The following is a 20,230-nucleotide window of genomic DNA, read 5'->3' on the forward strand; positions in this document are numbered from 1 at the left end:
CTTCTTTTCTTATAATAATTTTTATTATAGGTCTATATTCTGTGTTCGCATTATGACTAAATATTGTTCATTGCTGAGCCAAATAGTATGCTGTGATCACATTTTCATTATTGTACAACGTTTTGTTTTCAGGAAGATAATCATGCCTTCAACATTTTTTTCTTTGTATGTCTTTCCACTCTCTACGAAAACTCACTACAAAACTTTCCTACAAAGTAGCTCACTTCTCAATACAGCATTTCACATAGTTAAATCTGTCAAATATTGTATCACTTCTGTTTCTTTCCTGGAAAAGTCCCTCCTTGATCAGTGGGTTTTACTATCTAATCTGGACTAATAGTTCTCTAGGCCATTACCAGCTGTAATCTTTGAGCAACCTTTTATTACCCATCATGGGAATTCTCTTCTTATTTCTTTATGTTGGATCTCTAATTTGCTGAATCTCATATTTGCCTTGTTTTTCTGGATACATCCTCCAGGACCTGTTGGTGTCTTTATTGGGATTGTGACAAATTAGAAAATGAATTTAGGGAGGATTTTTACATCTTTATGATGTTGAATTTTCCTATCCAAGAACATGGCAAATCTTTGTATATTCAAGTAGAAAGTTGAATCTCACAAGAGTGTTTTGAAGTTTTTCTAAAAATGATTTTGTACGTTTTTGGTTAAGTTTAATTCTAGATATTGTATTTTTTTTGTTGCTATTATACACGGGACTATCTTTTTATTATATAATCTCATTGACCATTTTTTATATGTGAAAGATATTGATTTCTGTATCCTGCTATCTGAATAAATTATCTTACTGTTGTAGTAGTTTTACAGTTGTTTTATTTTGGGTTCCCCAAGTATGCAATCATATAGTCTCCAAGTAGAGATAGTTCTACCTCCTTGTTTCCAATTTCTATATTTATATTTGCTTTCTATGGCTTCATTATGTTAGTACAGTATAATACGATACACTGTTAAATAGTTGTCTTTCTTACCTTCCTGATTTCAGGAGAATTTCCTTCAGTGTTTTCTTATTAAATAAGATGTTGCATTTTAGACTGATACGTATGTATGATATAATCATAGCAAAGCTGTATTTGATTTTAGTTTATACTACATACATTTTAGATTATAGCATGATTACTTTAACTTAGCATGTATATTTGGTATGTAAAAATAAATGCTTGTTATTTCTTATTAATACCAACTTTTGTATCAGATTAGAGAGATTTCTAACTGAGTTGAATAGCATATTTCTAATAAAGATACTGGAAAATATAGTAAAATTATAGATGTAGAGTGAACTGGAAAGGCATGATAAGCCCATATTTGAGAGGGTCTTAAACATCAGACACAAGAATTTGTAATTCAAATTGGGCAATTAGGGCAATAAAAGACATTTGAGCAATTTAGAAGAAAATTAACTTAGGAGAATTACTCCAACAACATAGGGTGAAGAGAATTTTCAATATGTAGCATGCAGTTGACTTTTAAATTATACTTATTTTTTTTCTTTTCTCTGCTTAGGAAATTGAACTTAGCTCATTAAGAGAAGCTTTGTCCTTTGTGTCGTTAATTGATGGATATTACAGATTAACCGCAGATGCACATCATTACCTCTGTAAAGAAGTAGCGCCTCCAACGGTGCTGGAAAATATACAAAGCAACTGTCATGGCCCGATTTCGTGAGTAACACAGACTTTAGAAGTAAATTTTTAAAAAAGTAAATGAGATATTTACAAAGAAGATTTTACACAACAGAGTGATATATAATACATAGGTTTAAGAGTTTAGGAAAAAAACATCTTAACTGAAGTACTTTTTTTGTAACAAAAGCCTGTTTACAATCAGATTAAATAAATAAATATTAGGATTATTTAGGATATAATTTACCATCTGTGTCCCAATCTGTAATACTGTTAACTTGTATAGGTTTGACACTTAGTTGACATTATAATATAGTGATAAGTGAAACTTTTAGAGATGATTTCTGCTTTCAGGTATATTACATTTTGAGTTTTCTTTCAAGATGTGCAGTTTCAATAAATCGTATATCATATTTAAAAAATCAGTAGTCTGTCACTTGCCATGGGTCTTCTATTAGACTTTGGTACATTAAATGTTAAATACTGTGCATAGTTTTTTATATTAGAAATTGCTATAGTGGAAGAGAGAAATATTTTATGATACATTGTTTATATAGTTAAATGAAGTTTTATGAGAGTGAGTGTAGTTTTTAAAATACTAAATTTGTAATCAGAAGGCAGAAAATTCAAATGAATGAATTGTTCTTTGTGATTTTGTATGTCCTATAATATACCTTTTATTTGTTTTTAAAGCAATATAATTGCCTCTTAAATTGGTTTAAATGTATTGCAAAATAGCTTTGTACCTGTAATAGTTTTCCTTACAAGGTTTTTGATAAACCTATAAAATAGAGGAGAGTTCTAAAAATTCTGAATTTTAGATTTGACTTTTGATCTTTTAGATGAAATCTTGCTATGTTAGTCACATTACTTCTTTACCTTTAGGATGGATTTTGCCATCAGTAAACTGAGGAAAGCAGGTAACCAGAGTGGGCTCTATGTACTTCGATGCAGTCCTAAGGACTTTAATAAATATTTTTTGACTTTTGCTGTCGAGGTTAGTATGTCACATTAATTAATGGTAATATCTTTATTTAGTCCATATAATTTCCCCTTTATGTATACCATATTTCCTTTTTAATACTCTGAATTATAGCTCTGGATATGAAAACCAGCATAATGTTTACTTCAGAGATTCTGCATATATAATAAACAAGATATAATTCCTAGGCTTTATATAAAAATGTAAAATGATTTATAATGCCTTTCTATGTTTTTATTTAGAATTTATTTTATTTTTTGATGTTTGGGTGTGAAAAATGTGTCAAATTGCATCGTCTCTTTTTCTTTTTACAAAAAATAGAAACCTTTACTAAAACATGTAGGACAAAATAAATCAGAAGCAAAGTTTCCTTTTACTAATAATGGTTACAGGTTAGAGTGAAATAGGGCAATAACAAGGAAACAAACATTATTACACTTTTAACTACTGGTTTTCCAGTATTAAGAATAACGATGTACAATGTATGTTTTAAGTATAAAATTACAGTGAAACTGCACTATTAATACAGATTATTTTGGATTTCATCTAAGATTGCTTACTATCCAAAATCACCTAAAAAGATACTATCACTTATAAGGCAGTTTTATGGTATAAATCTTGAGAAATCTTATAACAACTTCCAAAATTTATCTTGCTTTTTAAAAGTAGAGAAAGTAAATATTGCATTATTCAGTTATGTTAAGTTTTATAAAATGCAACAATCTTATATTTAGCATATGTAGAGCAGAATAACTATCCATAAAAACAGAAAGTAGGTCACTTCATAACATTAGCATTGTAAAATGCTAATAATCTATCCTAACTTCACAATATCTTCTTACTAGTATAATATACAGCTGTCCATTATATTCAATTATTAAATCAAAATATATAATTTTTATGTTTACCCAGCCTAAGATGAGGGCTGTGTATTAGGGAATGTGTGATATATTCTCCTGCTTCAAGAAATCTATCTTTTGGAAATAAGCAAGTACACCCCAAAAAATACTAAATTGAGCATTGTAATTATTCAGTATAGACAATAACAGAAAGGATTACAATTAGTAAGAAAGATCTTTTGGAGTAGGAAGGACTTGAGATTGACATTGAAGTATCTAGTCGATTTTATATAAATCATTCTAAGTAGGTTGAATATGTTTATACAAAGCAGCCCAGAAAAGTAGTTAGGTGAATGAGCAAGTTCATAATATATCACATAAGACAAACATTGAACAAATGAAAAATATTAAAGTTGCTGTATTAGAGATAATTACGCAAATACAGTAGTGGCGCAATGGAATGCGTAATCACCTTTGCTTGTGGGATGGGGTGAGAGTTGTTAGGGAAGACCTCACAGAAACAGTGATATGTAACTGAGTTTTGTTGTTGTTGTTGTTGTTTTTTAAATTGGGGTACAGTGGTGGGGTACAGTGGTGTGTTTTTCCCAGGACTCTCATCAGCTCTCTCCAAGTCAAGTTGTTGTCCTTTTCAGTCTTAGTTGTGGAGGGCGCAGCTCAGCTCCAGGTCCAGTCCCTGTTGTTAGTTGCAGGGGACATAGCCCACCATCCCTTGCAGGAGTCAAACCGGCAACCTTGTGGTTGAGAGCCTGCGCTCCAACCAACTGAGCCATCCGGGAGCTCCGCAGCAGCTCAGCTCAAGGTGCTGTGTTCAATCTTAGTTGCAGGGGGTGCAGCCCACCATCCCTTGCGGGAGTCGAACCGGCAGCCTTATGATTGAGAGCCTGCACTCCAACCAGGTGAGCCGTCTGGCCACCCGGCAGCTCAGCAGCAGCTCATTGACTTCATTCTAGTTGTGGAGAACGCAGCTCGCTGGCCCATGTGGGAATAGGACCGGCAGCCCCATTGCCCAAAGCCCGCACTCTAACCGAGCCATCCGTCCGCCCCTTAACTGGGTTTTAAGGAATGAACAAAAGTCCTTTGCTCAGAAGGAGAGAATGTACATTCATAGGTAGAGAGATAGCATGTACAGTTATCAAGACATGAAATAGTATGGCATTTGCGTGAAATTTTTTAAGTCACTTAATATAGCTGGAGCATAAGCTGTATGTTTGGAGTGGCAGAGTTGAGGTTGGAGATGGAGACAGAAGCCAGTTCAAGGAAGGCCTTATATGCTAAATTACTTTTCCACTTTATCTTGTAAATGATAGAAAGCTGTTAAGGATGGTATTATTATTATCATTGCTTTCTTTTTAATAAAGTCAACTCTTAAGCCGTTTCTGTAGGCTATGCAATTGTAATTAGATTATCCTTTCTGATGAACCAAGCACCTCTGTCACCCTAAACTGATACTACATTTATTCGGATTCATGATTCAGATATCTAAGTGTTCTGTTGGTTATTTTTGTGAAATTCATTTTATCCCAGTAATCACTATGATATCCATTGTAATTTTTCCTCCCTCTTTTTGTAATTTAACTTATATAGCGAGAAAGTGTCATTGAATATAAGCACTGTTTGATTACAAAAAATGAGAATGGAGAATACAACCTAAGTGGGACTAAAAAGAACTTCAATAATCTTAAAGATCTTTTGAATTGCTACCAGATGGAAACTGTTCGCTCAGACAATATAATTTTCCAGTTTACGAAATGCTGTCCCCCAAAGCCAAAAGGTAAAATAATTTTCTACTTATTTTAAAAATGCTAGTAATATATTATGTTTATGGTGAGTGGTATCATTAGTATATTGATTTCAAAAGAAATATGAAAGAAGCAGCTCTAAAAACAAATTAGTTTTGTCTCACTCTGTTACACAAGCATCCTCAAATAGGATTGTTCAGTTTGATTTGGACTGTCTAGAAGTGACTTGAAGTTCCTTAATTCTAAAATTGCGTTTAAAAATAATTGCTTGATATAAATCAATCACTTATCTATTGAACTGAAAGAAACACCTCACTACCAAATTGTCATGTTCTAAATAAAAGCTTTCATACTCTTTTAGAATTTTAATTTCTGTATTTTTAAAATAAAAATAGTAAAGTTGAAAAGCTCTTGAAATAAAGGCTTATTAAAAATTAATAAAATTTCTGAAAAATTATGTTAGTTAAGGAAGTGATTAGAATTTTGAATGTTTGAAATAACTGCTTAGAGTACATTAAAATTCAGTGAATAAACTCCTAAAATAAGTTTCTGTGGGAAAACAATGAACAATAAGAAGTTGTTAAGCAATTCTTATATATAGAATATATTTTATTTTACCCCTTTGGAGCAGTTTATATCCTCATGAGTTTTGATTATATATATATATTTATTTTTTTCATTGTTTCTTTAATTTTTCTTTGCAGATAAATCAAACCTTCTAGTCTTCAGAACCAATGGTATTTCTGATGTGCCCACCTCACCAACATTACAGAGGCATAATAATGTGAACCAAATGGTGTTTCACAAAATCAGAAGTGAAGATTTGATATTTGTAAGGCATTAGATGCTGGTTATTTTTTTTGTCCTTTTAAAATAACAACTGTTTTCTTAATGACCTACCTCATTTACATTCATGTGACATTTGAAACTATTTTATTATAACTTATATTGTTAGAATTTTATTGCAGTTTAAATATTTTTATTTCGTGTGAAAATGTGATACCAAACTTGAGTTAGAAATTAGCAAAATTAATTATTCTAAGAAGGGAATTGTATTCTTTCAAGGTTTTAAAAATATTTCTTTATAAATCCTAAATTAAAAATCTACCAATGACCTATATCTAACTCTCAAGTTCTAGAGAAAGTAAGGGAAATTTATGGGATTAAAAATAAAGAAGGAACTGAAAACAAAGTGCTACATAAGAGCTGATATTTTAGCTATAGAATGATGTTGGGAGTTTGGGATTAGGCTCACTAATCAAGGGGATTAAGATTTAAAAGCAACACAAAGAAGGGCCAAGTTTTAAGGCCTATATAGGAGCAGGAGTTAAAAGTGAGGCCTGAATAAAACCAGGACCTGCAAGTAAATACATCCTCAGTAAAACAGTATGTGGATTGTGAAAAACTCATCAACTAGCCAAAGGATAAAAGGTTTGTTGTCTGTTTTAGTTGGGTTCTTAGTTAAGAAAAAAAAGTCTCTCCTGAAAATTTGTAAGCATATGCTTTTGAGTTTAGGTTTCTTTATACCACCTGTATGGTCTGAGAAACCAATGGGTACACCCCTAGTAATACCCTGTGGTATTGGCAGAAACAGAAACAAAATCTTTTTGAAAGAACATGCCATTAACTTAGGGCACCCAGGATACCACAGGTGAAATGCCTGCAAACATGAGCTTTTAATTGAAAATTTTAAAACATTCAGGGAAGTAATCCAAGAGTAAGCAAGAGTCAGCAGACCAAGAAACATCAAAATTAGACTTCCAAGTACTTCATATAACAGACTTTTCAGATACAGATTATAAAATCCATATATATGTTTAAAGATATAAAAAGAGTCGGAAACATGGGGGAAAAAACAAGACATTATTTAAAAAGATCAAAAAGATTTAGGGGTAAAGAAAAATATAGAAATGAAAAATACATTCATTGACATTAAAACAAAATGGGCAGGTTAGAAAGCAGATTACTTATGGTTGAAGAAAGAATTAGTGAATTGGAATATAGATCTGAAAATTGTTCATATGCAGCAGATAGGGAAAAAGAAATAGAAATTATGAAAGAGGTTAAGGGATGTGGAGAGTAGAATTAGAAAGACCAACTGATGTCTAAGTTCCATAAGGAGACAGTAGATTATGAATAATAGGAAGCAAAGAGTCGCCAGGTAACCTAACATTACAAAACTAATAATAGAGCTTCAGTTTGAAACAGGCAGCCGTGCTTCAGGGTGCAGGCTTTCAATAATTATTCTGTAAGGATAGGCAAGTAAATAGTGTTAATAGCTAATTATTGAGCATTTACTGTGTGTCTTAGACTGTACAAAGTGCTTTTCCTGTATTTATTCATTTGTTGTTTATTACAATCCTGTGGAGAAATAATTATTCCCATTCCTTAGATGAGGGAACCAAGGCAACTGCAGCACAAAGAGATTAAATTGCCTGTATAAGGTCACACAACTAGAAGATGGTAATAAGGAACAAGTCAGATATTTTGCCTCCACAGACCATACTGTACTGCCTTTCTATTGCACTATTCAGAAAGGCAAATGGAAAAAAACAGATTCATATATAAATAAATGTAGCTAAACACTGACACTGTAAAGAAGTGATAATGATAGCTAATTCAGGGGTTTGAAGACCAGAGTGGAACCAAAATACACTTTATTCATTAATCCTTATTTTCTGTCTTCTATTACTTTGTAAGGAAGCAGAATTTAATTAACTCATAGTCTCAGATCTTGGTTTAATTGAGCATATTTCCTAATTCTCATATCTTTCTCCATCTGTACTCATTCTTTCTTTCTTTTTTCTTCTAAAGAATGAAAGCCTTGGCCAAGGCACTTTCACAAAAATTTTTAAAGGCATAAGAAGAGAAGTGGGAGACTATGGTCAACTGCATGAAACAGAAGTTCTTTTAAAAGTTCTGGATAAAGCACATAGGAACTATTCAGAGGTGTGTATGTTCTTTGTATCGTTAATATAGTTTATGATATTTAAAAACGTGATCTCATATGCACATAACAGGGTCTTTCTAAGAATACCTTCTATAGATAATTATAGACTATTTTCTAATAATATTTCCAAACTAGTTACTTTTAGCATTGTGTTATAGGTATTATTACATCTCTGCATATACTAGGGCAGTGGCTTTCAAATTTGGCCTCCCAGAGCTTTATAGGTTCCACAGATTTCCTCCACAATTTCATCCACTTAAAAAGAAAAGTTTGAAAGAACTGTACTAAGGAACATGCTAGGTGAAATATGGATGCCTCTGGGCGTCGTCCAGGGGTACTAGCCCACAGAAACCCAGCTGCCAGTTGCCAAAGTCCTTAGCATAGCAACGCATCACCAAATGTGACATAACATGCATTTATGATACTTAAAATGTCTTCAAGGATGTTAGTGGAAGATGATGTGAAACATACAAGCCAAAGAATTGTTCTAATCCAGAATTCCACGGTGTTGGTGACTGTGATCTTCCACAACCATAGCCAGAAGGTTCTAGTCAAAGATGAGTTGAGTTAGGATAATGTTGATAACATGCAAATCTCCTAACATAGTTGCCATGATGTTTTATCTGCACAGAGATCATTCTTGATTCCCTAGGAAGTGTTATTTGAAGCTCCTATCTATTTACTTCAGTCCCATATTTGTATCTCTGGTGTCTACCTCTGTTAGTACCTCTATTCTCTACTCAAGGTGTCATGGATCTAAGCCTGTTTACGTTCCATCATTCATGGTGCCCTGTACCACTACTGCTCTCTCCTTATTCCAGGCTTACTCAGGGGTTTTCCGGAATGAACTCTAGCACTAAGGTTGATGGCAGTTACAAGTCTATATAAGGGGACCAAAGCACACTGTAGTCTTATCTAGAGTTCTGCTTAGAATAGAAGACAGTACATTTCTCTTGTGGCTAAGACTATCTTTCTGAACTATGAATACTTATACACACAAACAGTAATTCTTTTGCATTTTTTATATGGTTTTGTTTTTTGTTAGTCTTTCTTTGAAGCAGCAAGCATGATGAGCCAGCTTTCTCACAAGCATCTGGTTTTAAATTATGGAGTATGTGTCTGTGGAGAGGAGAGTAAGTAAAATCTCTGGCTTCCTTATGTTAAAGTTATGCCTTTTTCAGAACATTCATTTTTGTTTAGATAGAAAATTCAATTTCAGCATCATAGTTAGGTATCAATATAAACTATAATTTAACAAGAGTTAAATATTGTTTAAACTAAAAACATTGTAGAAGTATTCAGTTATGTCTCCTAAAAAAGGAAATCAGTGAATTAAAATGCAGAAAACTGTTCATATCGCTTGTTAAAATGTTAAAATACTAGAATTATAGTAAACAAATGTTATAACTTTTTCTGTTTACCATAACAATATTGATTATCATTGGTTCAGCATAACATTGGAATAACTGGCCATTTCAGAACAGTACACATTTATTTGGAATTTTGAAGACAAAGCATATAAATTGTGGACTGGATTTTTAATGAAGCTGACTGAAATGATTGGTTGTTGATATTAGATATATTCTATGTCTAAATTTAGACTGTTCATAAAAACTCACAAAGTTTACATTCAGAAAATGTAATTCCCCATTTTTCATTAGTAATGTGGATTAAATACGCATCCACACTTATATAACATTGCTTTGTGTATTTGAAAATTGCAAATATTTTCAAAGGTGGTGGTTTTCATATCTGTTCTCTGGAGGTGTCTCAGGTATCTCAGGGGTTTGGTGAAATGAGAGTAAGTGTAAATGCAGTAGTGGAGAATTCTGCCCACTTACTGCCAACTATAGTGGTTCTGTATTTCTCTTTTATTTATTGATGTCTCTCATAATTTTTTATTGGGGGGAAAGGAATACACTTATTTACAGAGTTTGAAAACAGTGTCTTAGAGCATTTAATGCCAATTTTTGCACTTGCTTTTATACTTATTTAATTGACTCTGTGATGTACTTTTTTCACATTTAAAAATATCTGAAATTGGGAAGTGTGATATAATCAGTGGCTTGTCAGATTAATTGGCAATGTTTTTTTCTTTTACGATATAAAATAATGGAACATAGGACTATCAGTAGTTATCTATGAAATTTAGTAGGTCTTAAATGCCATGTGAGAAAATTTTATAAAGCTGCTATTCATTGTAACTCCTAGATCTTCTTTTTTTATTTTGACACTTGCCTTGTTATAAATTTACTTGCAGTCAATTCTTTTATTTTTTAAACTTAAATGTATTGGGATAACATTGGTCAATTATTAATTATCTGTATATGGATTGTTCTTCAAATTAACTATGGGCAGCAAAACTTCTATTCAATTTGTTTTTGTTACCCAGCAAGGCCCAAAGGCACTACAGTTGTTATAGACCAAATGTAAACTAAATTGTTTTTAATATTAGCTCAAGCAGAATCACAATTTGAAATTAGATCTACAGTAGGCATTTTAAAGCAAATATCTGAAATATAGGCATATATGAAGTGTAGGTACTTAACTTACTGGGCCATGGATGAACATGGATTACAATGCGAAAGTCTGTCAGAATTTCTTTACAAATTATATCATGATACCATGCTTAAAATTTTTACTTGAATTTTTGTGGTTTTTATTTTATCTTAATATTCCATTTTTTAATGTTAAGAACCCAAATGCTTTAGTTCTCATTTATATAACAGTACTTATGCTTTAAAAACAACAGAATGACTTCAATAAATTCAAGTCTGAAATTGAGAACTTGAGCTCACTTCATTATTAATTATTACTAGATGACTATAAATAAACCCAAAACTCAGTTAATTATTTTATTAAATAATATACCTTTATGTAGAAACTGGGCCTTCAGGAACTTGGTCAGTGCTAACAAACAGAATTTTTATCTGTGTCTTAAAGGCTGTTTTTAGGAGCAAACACTTGTTTCTCTGGCAAAATATATCTTAATAGTATTTTTAAAAAATAGTTTTAAAGATAAAGCAACAAAACACCAATTTTTTACAGCATAAATTAAAGGAATAGATGCAGTATGAATTCAAATTCTCCTTTATGCCTCCAATAGAATAGACATTGCTGTTAATTTTTGTGTGCAGAAAAAGAATTTCAGAAAATGTTGAATGTCTAAATGGTTTCATGGGAGAAGAATTAAATATGAGAAGTTTTCATTTGTTTCAAAAGTGCAGCCATAATTCAGTAATAATACATAGAGGTGTGCTGGAGTAATATTTTATACGTGTGTGTGTATAATGTGATATTATGTATAATTATTTATGTGATATAAATATATAATATGCAATGCCATATATTATAATGTACATTATGTTATAATATATTCTATATATAAGACATAATTATGTGTAATATTGTATATATAAAATTGTTTCTATTCCTACCTCTTGCTGTTGTGAATAAACTGAAACCCCAAATAAAATAGTACATAGCTGTTAAACTTCCTTTAAATTAGTGAATTTTATGTAGTTTAATCTCTTTTCCTATAATATCCACATATAACTATAAGTATATTTATAAATGTTTAAAATTATATATTTTTTATTATATGCGTACTAGAGCCTTATTATTATTATTATATTTTAATGCAGATATTCTGGTTCAGGAGTTTGTGAAATTTGGATCATTAGATACATATTTGAAAAAGAATAAAAATTCTATAAACATATTATGGAAACTTGAAGTGGCTAAACAGTTGGCATGGGCCATGCATTTTCTAGTAAGTAATTAGGATTTTTTTTATCAGAAATTTATTCTTCTATCTTATGAAGCAATGTAGAAAAGATCTTGACTTGGGAACAAGAAATAAATCTGTAAATGGATGCTGAGTCATTTAAAATAATCTGTGTTAGTTGCTGAAAGGTATTATTTTAGGCATACATTTATTTATGTAAAATCACTTTTGAAAGAAATAGTTTTGCCATCCTGTCAGTCTTGTAGAATTACTGACAGACAATCTGTAGTTTGTATCACTCGGATTTAGAGGATTTAACCAAAAATTATGCAGAAACATGTTGTGCTAACTATGGATGGCAGAAAATCCCTGTAGAATTAACCTTGTTATGGTGTTGGTGGGCAGTTAGAAATTATGTCCAATAAGAAAGCAATATTGCTGGAGAAGCAGGATACCAGAGGGCCAGCCAGCACTCGGACCCCTCAGAGTGCACTTATATTCTACTGCTGAACAGAAAGATGATTTATTTCTGCCAGCTGCCACCTAGGAATAGTTACTACTTAAAATTGCAGCTTTATAAAGTGAAGTGGCTTTGGATAGTTTTAATGTATTTGTTTTATTATGGGCATAGATTATTGTGTCATTTCAAATGTAAAACAGGAAACACAGTGTTGCCACAAAATTTCTTTTTATTATCTCAAAGCATACCTCCAAATAAATAAGTATTAATACTATCTTACCTGTTTTTCTTCTTTAAATCCTGTTTGGGGCCTTGGACATATTAAGTACTCATATATTTGTGGATTGATATTTGAATGTATGTCATTTAATTTTAATAGGAAGAAAAAACCCTTATTCATGGGAATGTGTGTGCCAAAAATATTCTACTTATCAGAGAAGAAGACAGGAAGACAGGAAATCCTCCTTTCATCAAACTTAGTGATCCTGGCATTAGTATTACAGTTTTGCCAAAGGACAGTAAGTTCTACAGGGATTGTATTTAACATTATTAAGCTTTACTTGGAGAGTAGCATAAAAAGCATGTTGTTAATTTTTCTCAAACTGTTTTATTGACATGTTCTTGATTAGTAATAAAATTTATCTACCATTGTTAGCAGTCTAAATTAAATTATAGTTGCGTCCTAGTCTGTCGTCTGTCCATTTCTCCTTTGTTATAAGTATGTTGCAGGGACTGTAAGAACTGTTTTTTAAAACAGTTTTAATCCCTAATTATGTGTGGAAGATCAGATTTTATCCATTTTTAAAGGGAAATTTTCTAATATCATTCTTTGAGCCATGAGTAAATTTTAAAAAATTTTCTTTCCTTAATCACTAAATAAAATTTAGAGAAGACATATTTATCTAGTTTAATTATTCAGCTAATTCTGACTTTTAAAAGCTTTTCCAAAACATCTTTTTTGTGTGTGTTTCTTAACCTTTTATTTAACACAATTAGTTAAAATGAAAATTGCAGTCAAATAATTGAGAGGTTTTTTTGGTCCAAATGTTGTAATTGTATTATCTTAGCTAATTTCTCTAATTAAATGTTCTAAATTTAGAATCAAAATTGATTAACTTTTGTACGTTGATACATGGTATCCTATTTGAGCCAATAATACTTGATGGCTTTATCTGACAGTGAAGACAGAGATAATAGGGCAGAAAATGTTACAGAATCTTAGATCTAGTGCTCAGTGAAATTTCACCCTTTGGAATAGTAGGTGAAGGAGAAAATGTATTCATACGGTGAAGGAGAAAAGCACCTGTTCTCTTTAATTCGTTAATTATACAGCAAAAATACTCACATTGCTTTACCAAAGTATACCAGAAGATGCAAGAGATTATCCTTCCTTCTTGTCTTCCTATCTATCTTTCTATCATCTATCGATCATCTATCTATGCCAGAATACCAGGAGGAGGGGTTAAGGTGCTCCCTCCTTCCTTGAAGACCAGTTTTCTGATGGGGTCAAAGACCACAGAAGCGTTACGTGGTAAATTCCATGATCTCAGTAGAACCTATGTATATTAATTCCGTACCCAATATATCTTGGTATAATTTAGTCATCCATATGCCTGTTGGTTCTTGTTTTTTCATCTACAAGTTAGAACTGCCAGTGCTATTGAATCTGCTATTGATGCTAACTTTCCCATTACTACTTACATATTGTAAAGAAATACAAAACAAAAAAACCTCAAGAGACAATTTTAGCACAAATTTTATGGAAAAATATTTTTTTGAATGCAAAACTAATAGCAAGGGGTAGAGAGATACTATGATTTAATGCAAAGAAGTTTAATTGATCCGGGATATAGTGTACAGGTTTCTAATTCTCTTTGTAATACTAACAAATTGTGTGACTGGGCAAATTATCCAATCTTTATGGATCTCAAATTTTGTCATTGTTAAAGCTGAGATATTGAATTATATGATCTCAAAGGTCCATTCTAGCTCTTAAGTGTGTTCATCTGCTTGCATGTGCACACCCCCACACACACACACAAATGAAAAAGACATGATTTTTCAAATCAGTTTTAATATTATATGCTTATAAAAGAATTGTGTGCTTATTGGAACTATTTAACCGTACTTTGTTCTTATCATTTAAAAGTTCTTCAGGAGAGAATACCATGGGTACCACCTGAATGTATTGAAAATCCTAGAAATCTAAACTTAGCAACAGACAAATGGAGTTTTGGTACCACTTTGTGGGAAATCTGCAGTGGAGGAGATAAGCCTCTGAGTGCTTTGGATTCTCAAAGAGTAAGTTGGTATTGATTGTGGAGTTGGAATTACTCTGTGATCCTTGATACTTCTTTCCCATGACTTTATATGTTTTAGCCTATCTAATGTTAAAAAGAAGGTTGATACAGTGTTATACAATTTATTCTCAATGTGTGTTTCTTTAATTACAGAAGCTACAGTTTTATGAAGATAGGCACCAGCTTCCTGCACCAAAGTGGACAGAATTAGCAAATCTTATCAATAATTGTATGGATTACGAACCAGATTTTAGACCTTCTTTCAGAGCCATCATACGAGATCTTAATAGTTTGTTTACTCCAGGTATGTATTGATGAAGCAATCTTATTGATTCTCCAGCTATCTTTCTGTTTTTATTGTATTTAACAAATCTTTACTAATTTTGTAATCCCTCCAAGAAATTCCTTGATGTCTTTTAGACCTTCTTAATTTCTTATGTTCATATGACTTTTCCTACTTTATACATATTCTAGTCTCCTTTGTGAACAGTCTTTGCAGTTTTTAAAAAGGCTTTTTCTCCATCAATAACCTAATTTTAGTTTGCCAGTTAATGAGTAGTGTACTATGGAAGTTTGTCTTATTTGACTTTTTAAAAAACAATTCTTTGTTTTTTCAAAATTAATTTTCATACATTTTATAATTGATCTTCTAACATGAAGTAGGTTTGTTTTTGTTTGTCCTCTCCTTTAAAATATGTAGCTAAATATGCATGTGCTTGATCCATAGGTATTTCCCATTCCAGTGCTACTCACTATTCTCACAACAAAAATCAAAATATAATCTTACTTTATAAATATTAAAACTGCCTATTTTGGAAAGTAATCATTTATCCTTTACAAAAATGTTTTTTGAAAGCCTGTCAGATTATGGTTAATAATTAAAGGCTCCTATTAATATAATCTAAACTAAAAGCGTTGTCCTGTATTAATTTGTATTTCTAACTCATTCTAATCATTTTGGTCAGCTTGACTACATATAAGTTTAACCAGAGAATGTATCTGCCAGCTTATGATGGTGATATTCTTTCTTTCTGCAGATTATGAACTGTTAACAGAAAATGACATGTTACCAAATAGGATAGGTGTCCTAGGGTTTTCTGGTGCTTTTGAAGACCGAGACCCTACACAGTTTGAAGAGAGACACTTGAAATTTCTGCAGCAACTGGGCAAGGTAAGATGTCAGAAGTTTTAAAAATAGTTAAAGTATAATCATAGAATATTTTATTTAGTAACAAAGATTTTAGAGATTCTCTAAAGTTTACATTTCACAAAATTTTAAGGAATGTTTGTAAAAGAAAGATTTGTTGCCAGATGTTGGAGAAGTATATTAAACAACTGTCTTTATTGAAGGATTTCTCACAACCTCTGACATGTAATATGCATTCAAGAGGATGATCAGTTAGACAGTATTTCCCCAATTGATTTGACCGTGGGACTCTTTCTTAATTAAGGGTGGTTTAGTTTTGAAATGGAGAAAGGAACAATTAACCCTTTCTACTCACTCCCTTTTTTAGGCATCTCAGTGAGAAATTATCTGATTATTAGTTCAGAGTCCAGATGTTGACTAGGCCATGTTCGCTAACAGACAGTTTCTGTCTGATGAAAGACCACATAATCATACTTAGCCTATGCATTTTACGAAAGAGTAAGAAAGGCTTAGAAGGTCTAATCATAGTGGTAAGCTCTCTTTCTTCCCCAAAGTTTGCTAGTATATTGTTCTGTACCATGTGACCTTATGAATTAGATTTTGGCATTGATGCGTTATGAAGGCCTCACTTAGGCCTTGAATCGAAGCTAAATGTTCTGACCCATCTTTAGTAGAGCTAAACATTGGGAGTTACAAAACGTGTTAGCTTAGCTATATTAATACTTTGCTGTTGTTTCTTGTTTGTAAAATATTCTTGGGAATGTTTCAAGGGGTGTAGCAATGGCCCAAAATAAAAAGGTCTAGGTATTTGGGTGTATTAGTCATCTATTGTATAACAGATTACCCTAAAACTTAACTGAAAACAACAAACATTTATTATCACCTAGTTTAGGTGAATCAGGGTTCTGGGAGCAACTTAATGGATGTCAGCCAGACCTGGCAGTCTCATCTGAAGGCTTGATTAGCGGAAGGTTTACTTCCAAGCTTACACAGTGTGGCTAGTGACAGGCCTCAGAATATCTGCTTGCAAGCTTTCTCACCTGGGCCTCCCCCCCAGGGCTGCCTCACAACATAGCAGCTGAAAGCAAACACCCAGGGTGGACGCCAGGGTCTTTTTATAACCCAATCACAGGAGTGACGGCACATCGCACTGGCCTATGTAATTAGAGATTTAACTCTGAGCTACACCATGGTCTAGGTTTTTAAAAAACTGATTTCAAATGTATAACTGAAAATATAGTCACTTAGAATCTTGTAGCTCAAGGACTATGTTGTTTTGTTCTTTAAGAATGCAATAATACCCAAATTAAACTAATTTGATTAATGCTCAAAACTTAATTTAAAATGTTATATATCAGTGTATTAATTCTGTGTAGATAATAAGTCTTAAGTAAAAAGAGAATAGATTTTTTTAAAAGACTGACCTTTAAAAAAAAAAAAAAAGGTAGGAACATCCTTATAGGCTAAAAATTTACTTTCCTGAGCAAATAAATCAGACCTTGTATGAGTCTGCTCAGGATGCCATGACAAACTACCATAGCCTGGGTGGCTTAAAGAACAGATATTTATTTCTCATAGTTCTGGTGGCTGGAAAGCCCGAGATCAAGGCTCTGGCAGGGTTCAGTCGCTAATGAGGGCTGTCTCGTTGGCTTGCCTATGGCCATCTTGTTGGGTCCTCACGTGACAGAGAGCTCTGGTGTTTCTTCCTCTTCTGTAAAGGCCCCACCCTATCAGATTAAGGCTCACCCTGTGACCTCAATTATCCTTTATTGCTTTTCACGGGCCCTGTTTTCAAATACATTTCACATTGGGGGTTAGGGCTTTACTCCTATGAATTTGGGAATGACATGCACATTCATTCCGTAACAGACCCTTACTCACTGACAGTGATATCAAAGGGTGTATTGTGAAGAAGCAAAGTGCTTCCTGGAAGTTAGTGATAGAAATTTAGGAATTCCCTGGCATGTCCTTTGGATAATTAATGTTCTTAATAATTAATGTTCATGATTTGTGTTTAAATGCTTTCTTGAAGTTGTTTATATTTCAGCTTGTAATTCCTTTTGAAGAAATTAAATGCATAGATTCACCTGTTGAAATATTTCTCTTTTTTTGTTCTGAAAGTTGCCCAATGTAAGCTTAGAGATGTCTGTTAATTCTAATTAGAATTGCCTATATTATTAAAGTTTGTTAGGATTTGTGTAGAAAACTTACCCGAATGTGCTATGTTGTTTAGGGTAATTTTGGGAGTGTGGAGATGTGCCGGTATGACCCTCTACAAGACAATACTGGGGAGGTGGTGGCTGTGAAAAAGCTCCAGCACAGTACCGAAGAACACCTCAGAGACTTCGAAAGGGAAATTGAAATCCTTAAATCCCTGCAGCATGACAACATTGTAAAGTACAAGGGAGTGTGCTACAGTGCTGGTATGTTGCCCGTTGAAACCTAGTTTGAACTCAAAGTATGTCACTGGCATCCTGGATAATAGAAACATATCCTGTCTCAAGGTGGACTTATCCCAGTGCCCAGAGAGAGCAGACTGGAGACTGTGCTTGGTCATGGTGGGCGATAGTTACAGGAAGTCTTTGGCGAGTTGGTTAAACATTCTCTTCACTAAGGATGGGTGGTTATCATTCCTGCTTAGGCTTACCAAGTAGATATCATTTTTAAAGAAAAAAAATTGTCTTTCTTACATTTTCGTTAAAAATATTATTTTGGAAATTAGATGCTTTTTGTTCAATGTAAGATGAGGAGAAAGAAAGATTTCTCATCAGCTTATTTTGGTTAGCATAAAGGTAGACACAACTATTTTTAAAGCTTCTTTTCAAAACTTTTTGATTTAAAAAGGCCCGTGTTCTTAACTACTATATCACCTTTAATTTATAGTCAAATGTCATTTAGAGTCAGATTTTATATATCTTTAAGTCATTTGTATATGGTTGTTTTCTAACATTTCATCAGTAAAATATGGCAAAGTAAAACATTATGTTCTCATTTGTACGTTAAAAGGCCGGCGCAATCTAAGATTAATTATGGAATATTTACCATATGGGAGTTTACGAGACTATCTTCAAAAGCATAAAGAACGGATAGATCATAAAAAACTTCTGCAGTACACATCTCAAATATGCAAGGTACCTAATATTCTGTTTGTTGTAGATGAAGAAAGTGTGTTGAAGTAATTGTTAAGAAATTGTTTTTTTTTTTTTTTAGATAATGAATGGAGTATATGTGGGTAAGACCATGTAAATCGTTTATGCTGAAAGAAAAATGTTATTTTATCCATAGGGTATGGAATATCTTGGTACAAAAAGATATATCCACAGGGATCTGGCAACAAGGAATATATTGGTGGAGAATGAAAACAGAGTTAAAATTGGAGATTTTGGGCTAACCAAAGTATTGCCACAAGACAAAGAATACTACAAAGTGAAAGAACCTGGTGAAAGTCCCATATTCTGGTGAGTGTATTTTAGCACAATAAAATGAATTTTCTTTAAATGAAATTTTATTTTTTATTTTTTATTTTTTTAATATTTTTTCAGCGGCAGCTCAGCTCAAGGTGCCGTGTTCAATCTTAGTTGCAGGGGGCGCTGCCCACCATCCCTTGCGGGACTCGAGGAATTGAACTGGCAACCTTGTGGTTGAGAGCCCACTGGCCCATGTGGGAATCGAACCTGCAGCCTTCGGAGTTAGGAGCATGGAGCTCTAACCGCCTGAGCCACCAGGCCGGCCTTAAATGAAATTTTAGATCATAAACTTCAACTTTATTTTTATTATTAATAGTTTGTCATTTATATATTTACAATAATAGCAAAAATTTATCATGCCTACATTGGGCTTAAATGCATTTCATGGATTATCTCAATCCTCATAACAACCCTTGCGGAATATGTGTTGTTACCTCATCTTAAGCATGAAGGAACTGAATTGTAGACAGGTTAAATAGCTCGTTCAAGATCAAGGTTTTTTAGATCCTACATTATATCAAGTGAAGTCATAGTATTTGTCTTTCTCTGTCTGACTTCTTTCACTTAGCATAATACCTTAGAGGGGTGGGGGGTAAGATGATGGGTGAAAAAGGTGAAAGGGAATAAGAGGCACAAACTTCCAGTTTTAAAATAAATAAGTCAACAGGGACGTAATGTACAGCATAAGGAATATAGTCAATCGTATCGTAATACTTTTGTATGGCAACAGGTGGTTACTAGATTTATCACAGTGGTTACTTTGTAAAGTATATAAATGTTGAATACCTGTTAGACACCTGAAACTCATGTAATATTATATGTCAACTAATAAAAAGAATAAAGTGATAATAAAAAGAAAATAAGAAGAAATAAAGTGATAGTTACATTTTTAAAAAAAGTTTACTGGATAGACAAGAGGAAGGGCATTCCATGAGGAGGAGAAGACGAGGATCAGGGCCTT

At 32.7% G+C, this 20,230-nt stretch overlaps 1 protein-coding gene across 4 annotated transcripts in view; it reads left to right on the top strand.

Moving 5' to 3' along the window:
• The window catches only part of JAK2 (Janus kinase 2), a 90,730-nt gene that overhangs the window by 64,864 nt on the left and 5,636 nt on the right, over positions 1 to 20,230 (top strand). For 3 of the 4 annotated variants that reach the window (XM_019729753.3, XM_019729761.3, XM_074330468.2), the window contains 14 exons: positions 1,519 to 1,676; positions 2,523 to 2,634; positions 5,064 to 5,250; positions 5,923 to 6,050; positions 8,033 to 8,167; positions 9,214 to 9,301; positions 11,813 to 11,940; positions 12,735 to 12,873; positions 14,505 to 14,656; positions 14,809 to 14,959; positions 15,693 to 15,826; positions 18,036 to 18,225; positions 18,809 to 18,933; positions 19,088 to 19,260. In XM_019729753.3, coding sequence (XP_019585312.1) covers positions 1,519 to 1,676; positions 2,523 to 2,634; positions 5,064 to 5,250; positions 5,923 to 6,050; positions 8,033 to 8,167; positions 9,214 to 9,301; positions 11,813 to 11,940; positions 12,735 to 12,873; positions 14,505 to 14,656; positions 14,809 to 14,959; positions 15,693 to 15,826; positions 18,036 to 18,225; positions 18,809 to 18,933; positions 19,088 to 19,260 — 2,000 coding nt within the window. Of the gene's footprint in view, positions 1 to 1,518; positions 1,677 to 2,522; positions 2,635 to 5,063; positions 5,251 to 5,922; positions 6,051 to 8,032; positions 8,168 to 9,213; positions 9,302 to 11,812; positions 11,941 to 12,734; positions 12,874 to 14,504; positions 14,657 to 14,808; positions 14,960 to 15,692; positions 15,827 to 18,035; positions 18,226 to 18,808; positions 18,934 to 19,087; positions 19,261 to 19,380; positions 19,542 to 20,230 lie in introns of those variants that run through there. The other variant, XM_074330467.2, reaches the window with a different exon arrangement.

This window comes from Rhinolophus sinicus, chromosome 16 (assembly GCF_057876585.1).
Source record: "Rhinolophus sinicus isolate RSI-liver-muscle chromosome 16, RSI-T2T, whole genome shotgun sequence".
NCBI classification, from domain to species: Eukaryota; Metazoa; Chordata; class Mammalia; order Chiroptera; family Rhinolophidae; genus Rhinolophus; species Rhinolophus sinicus.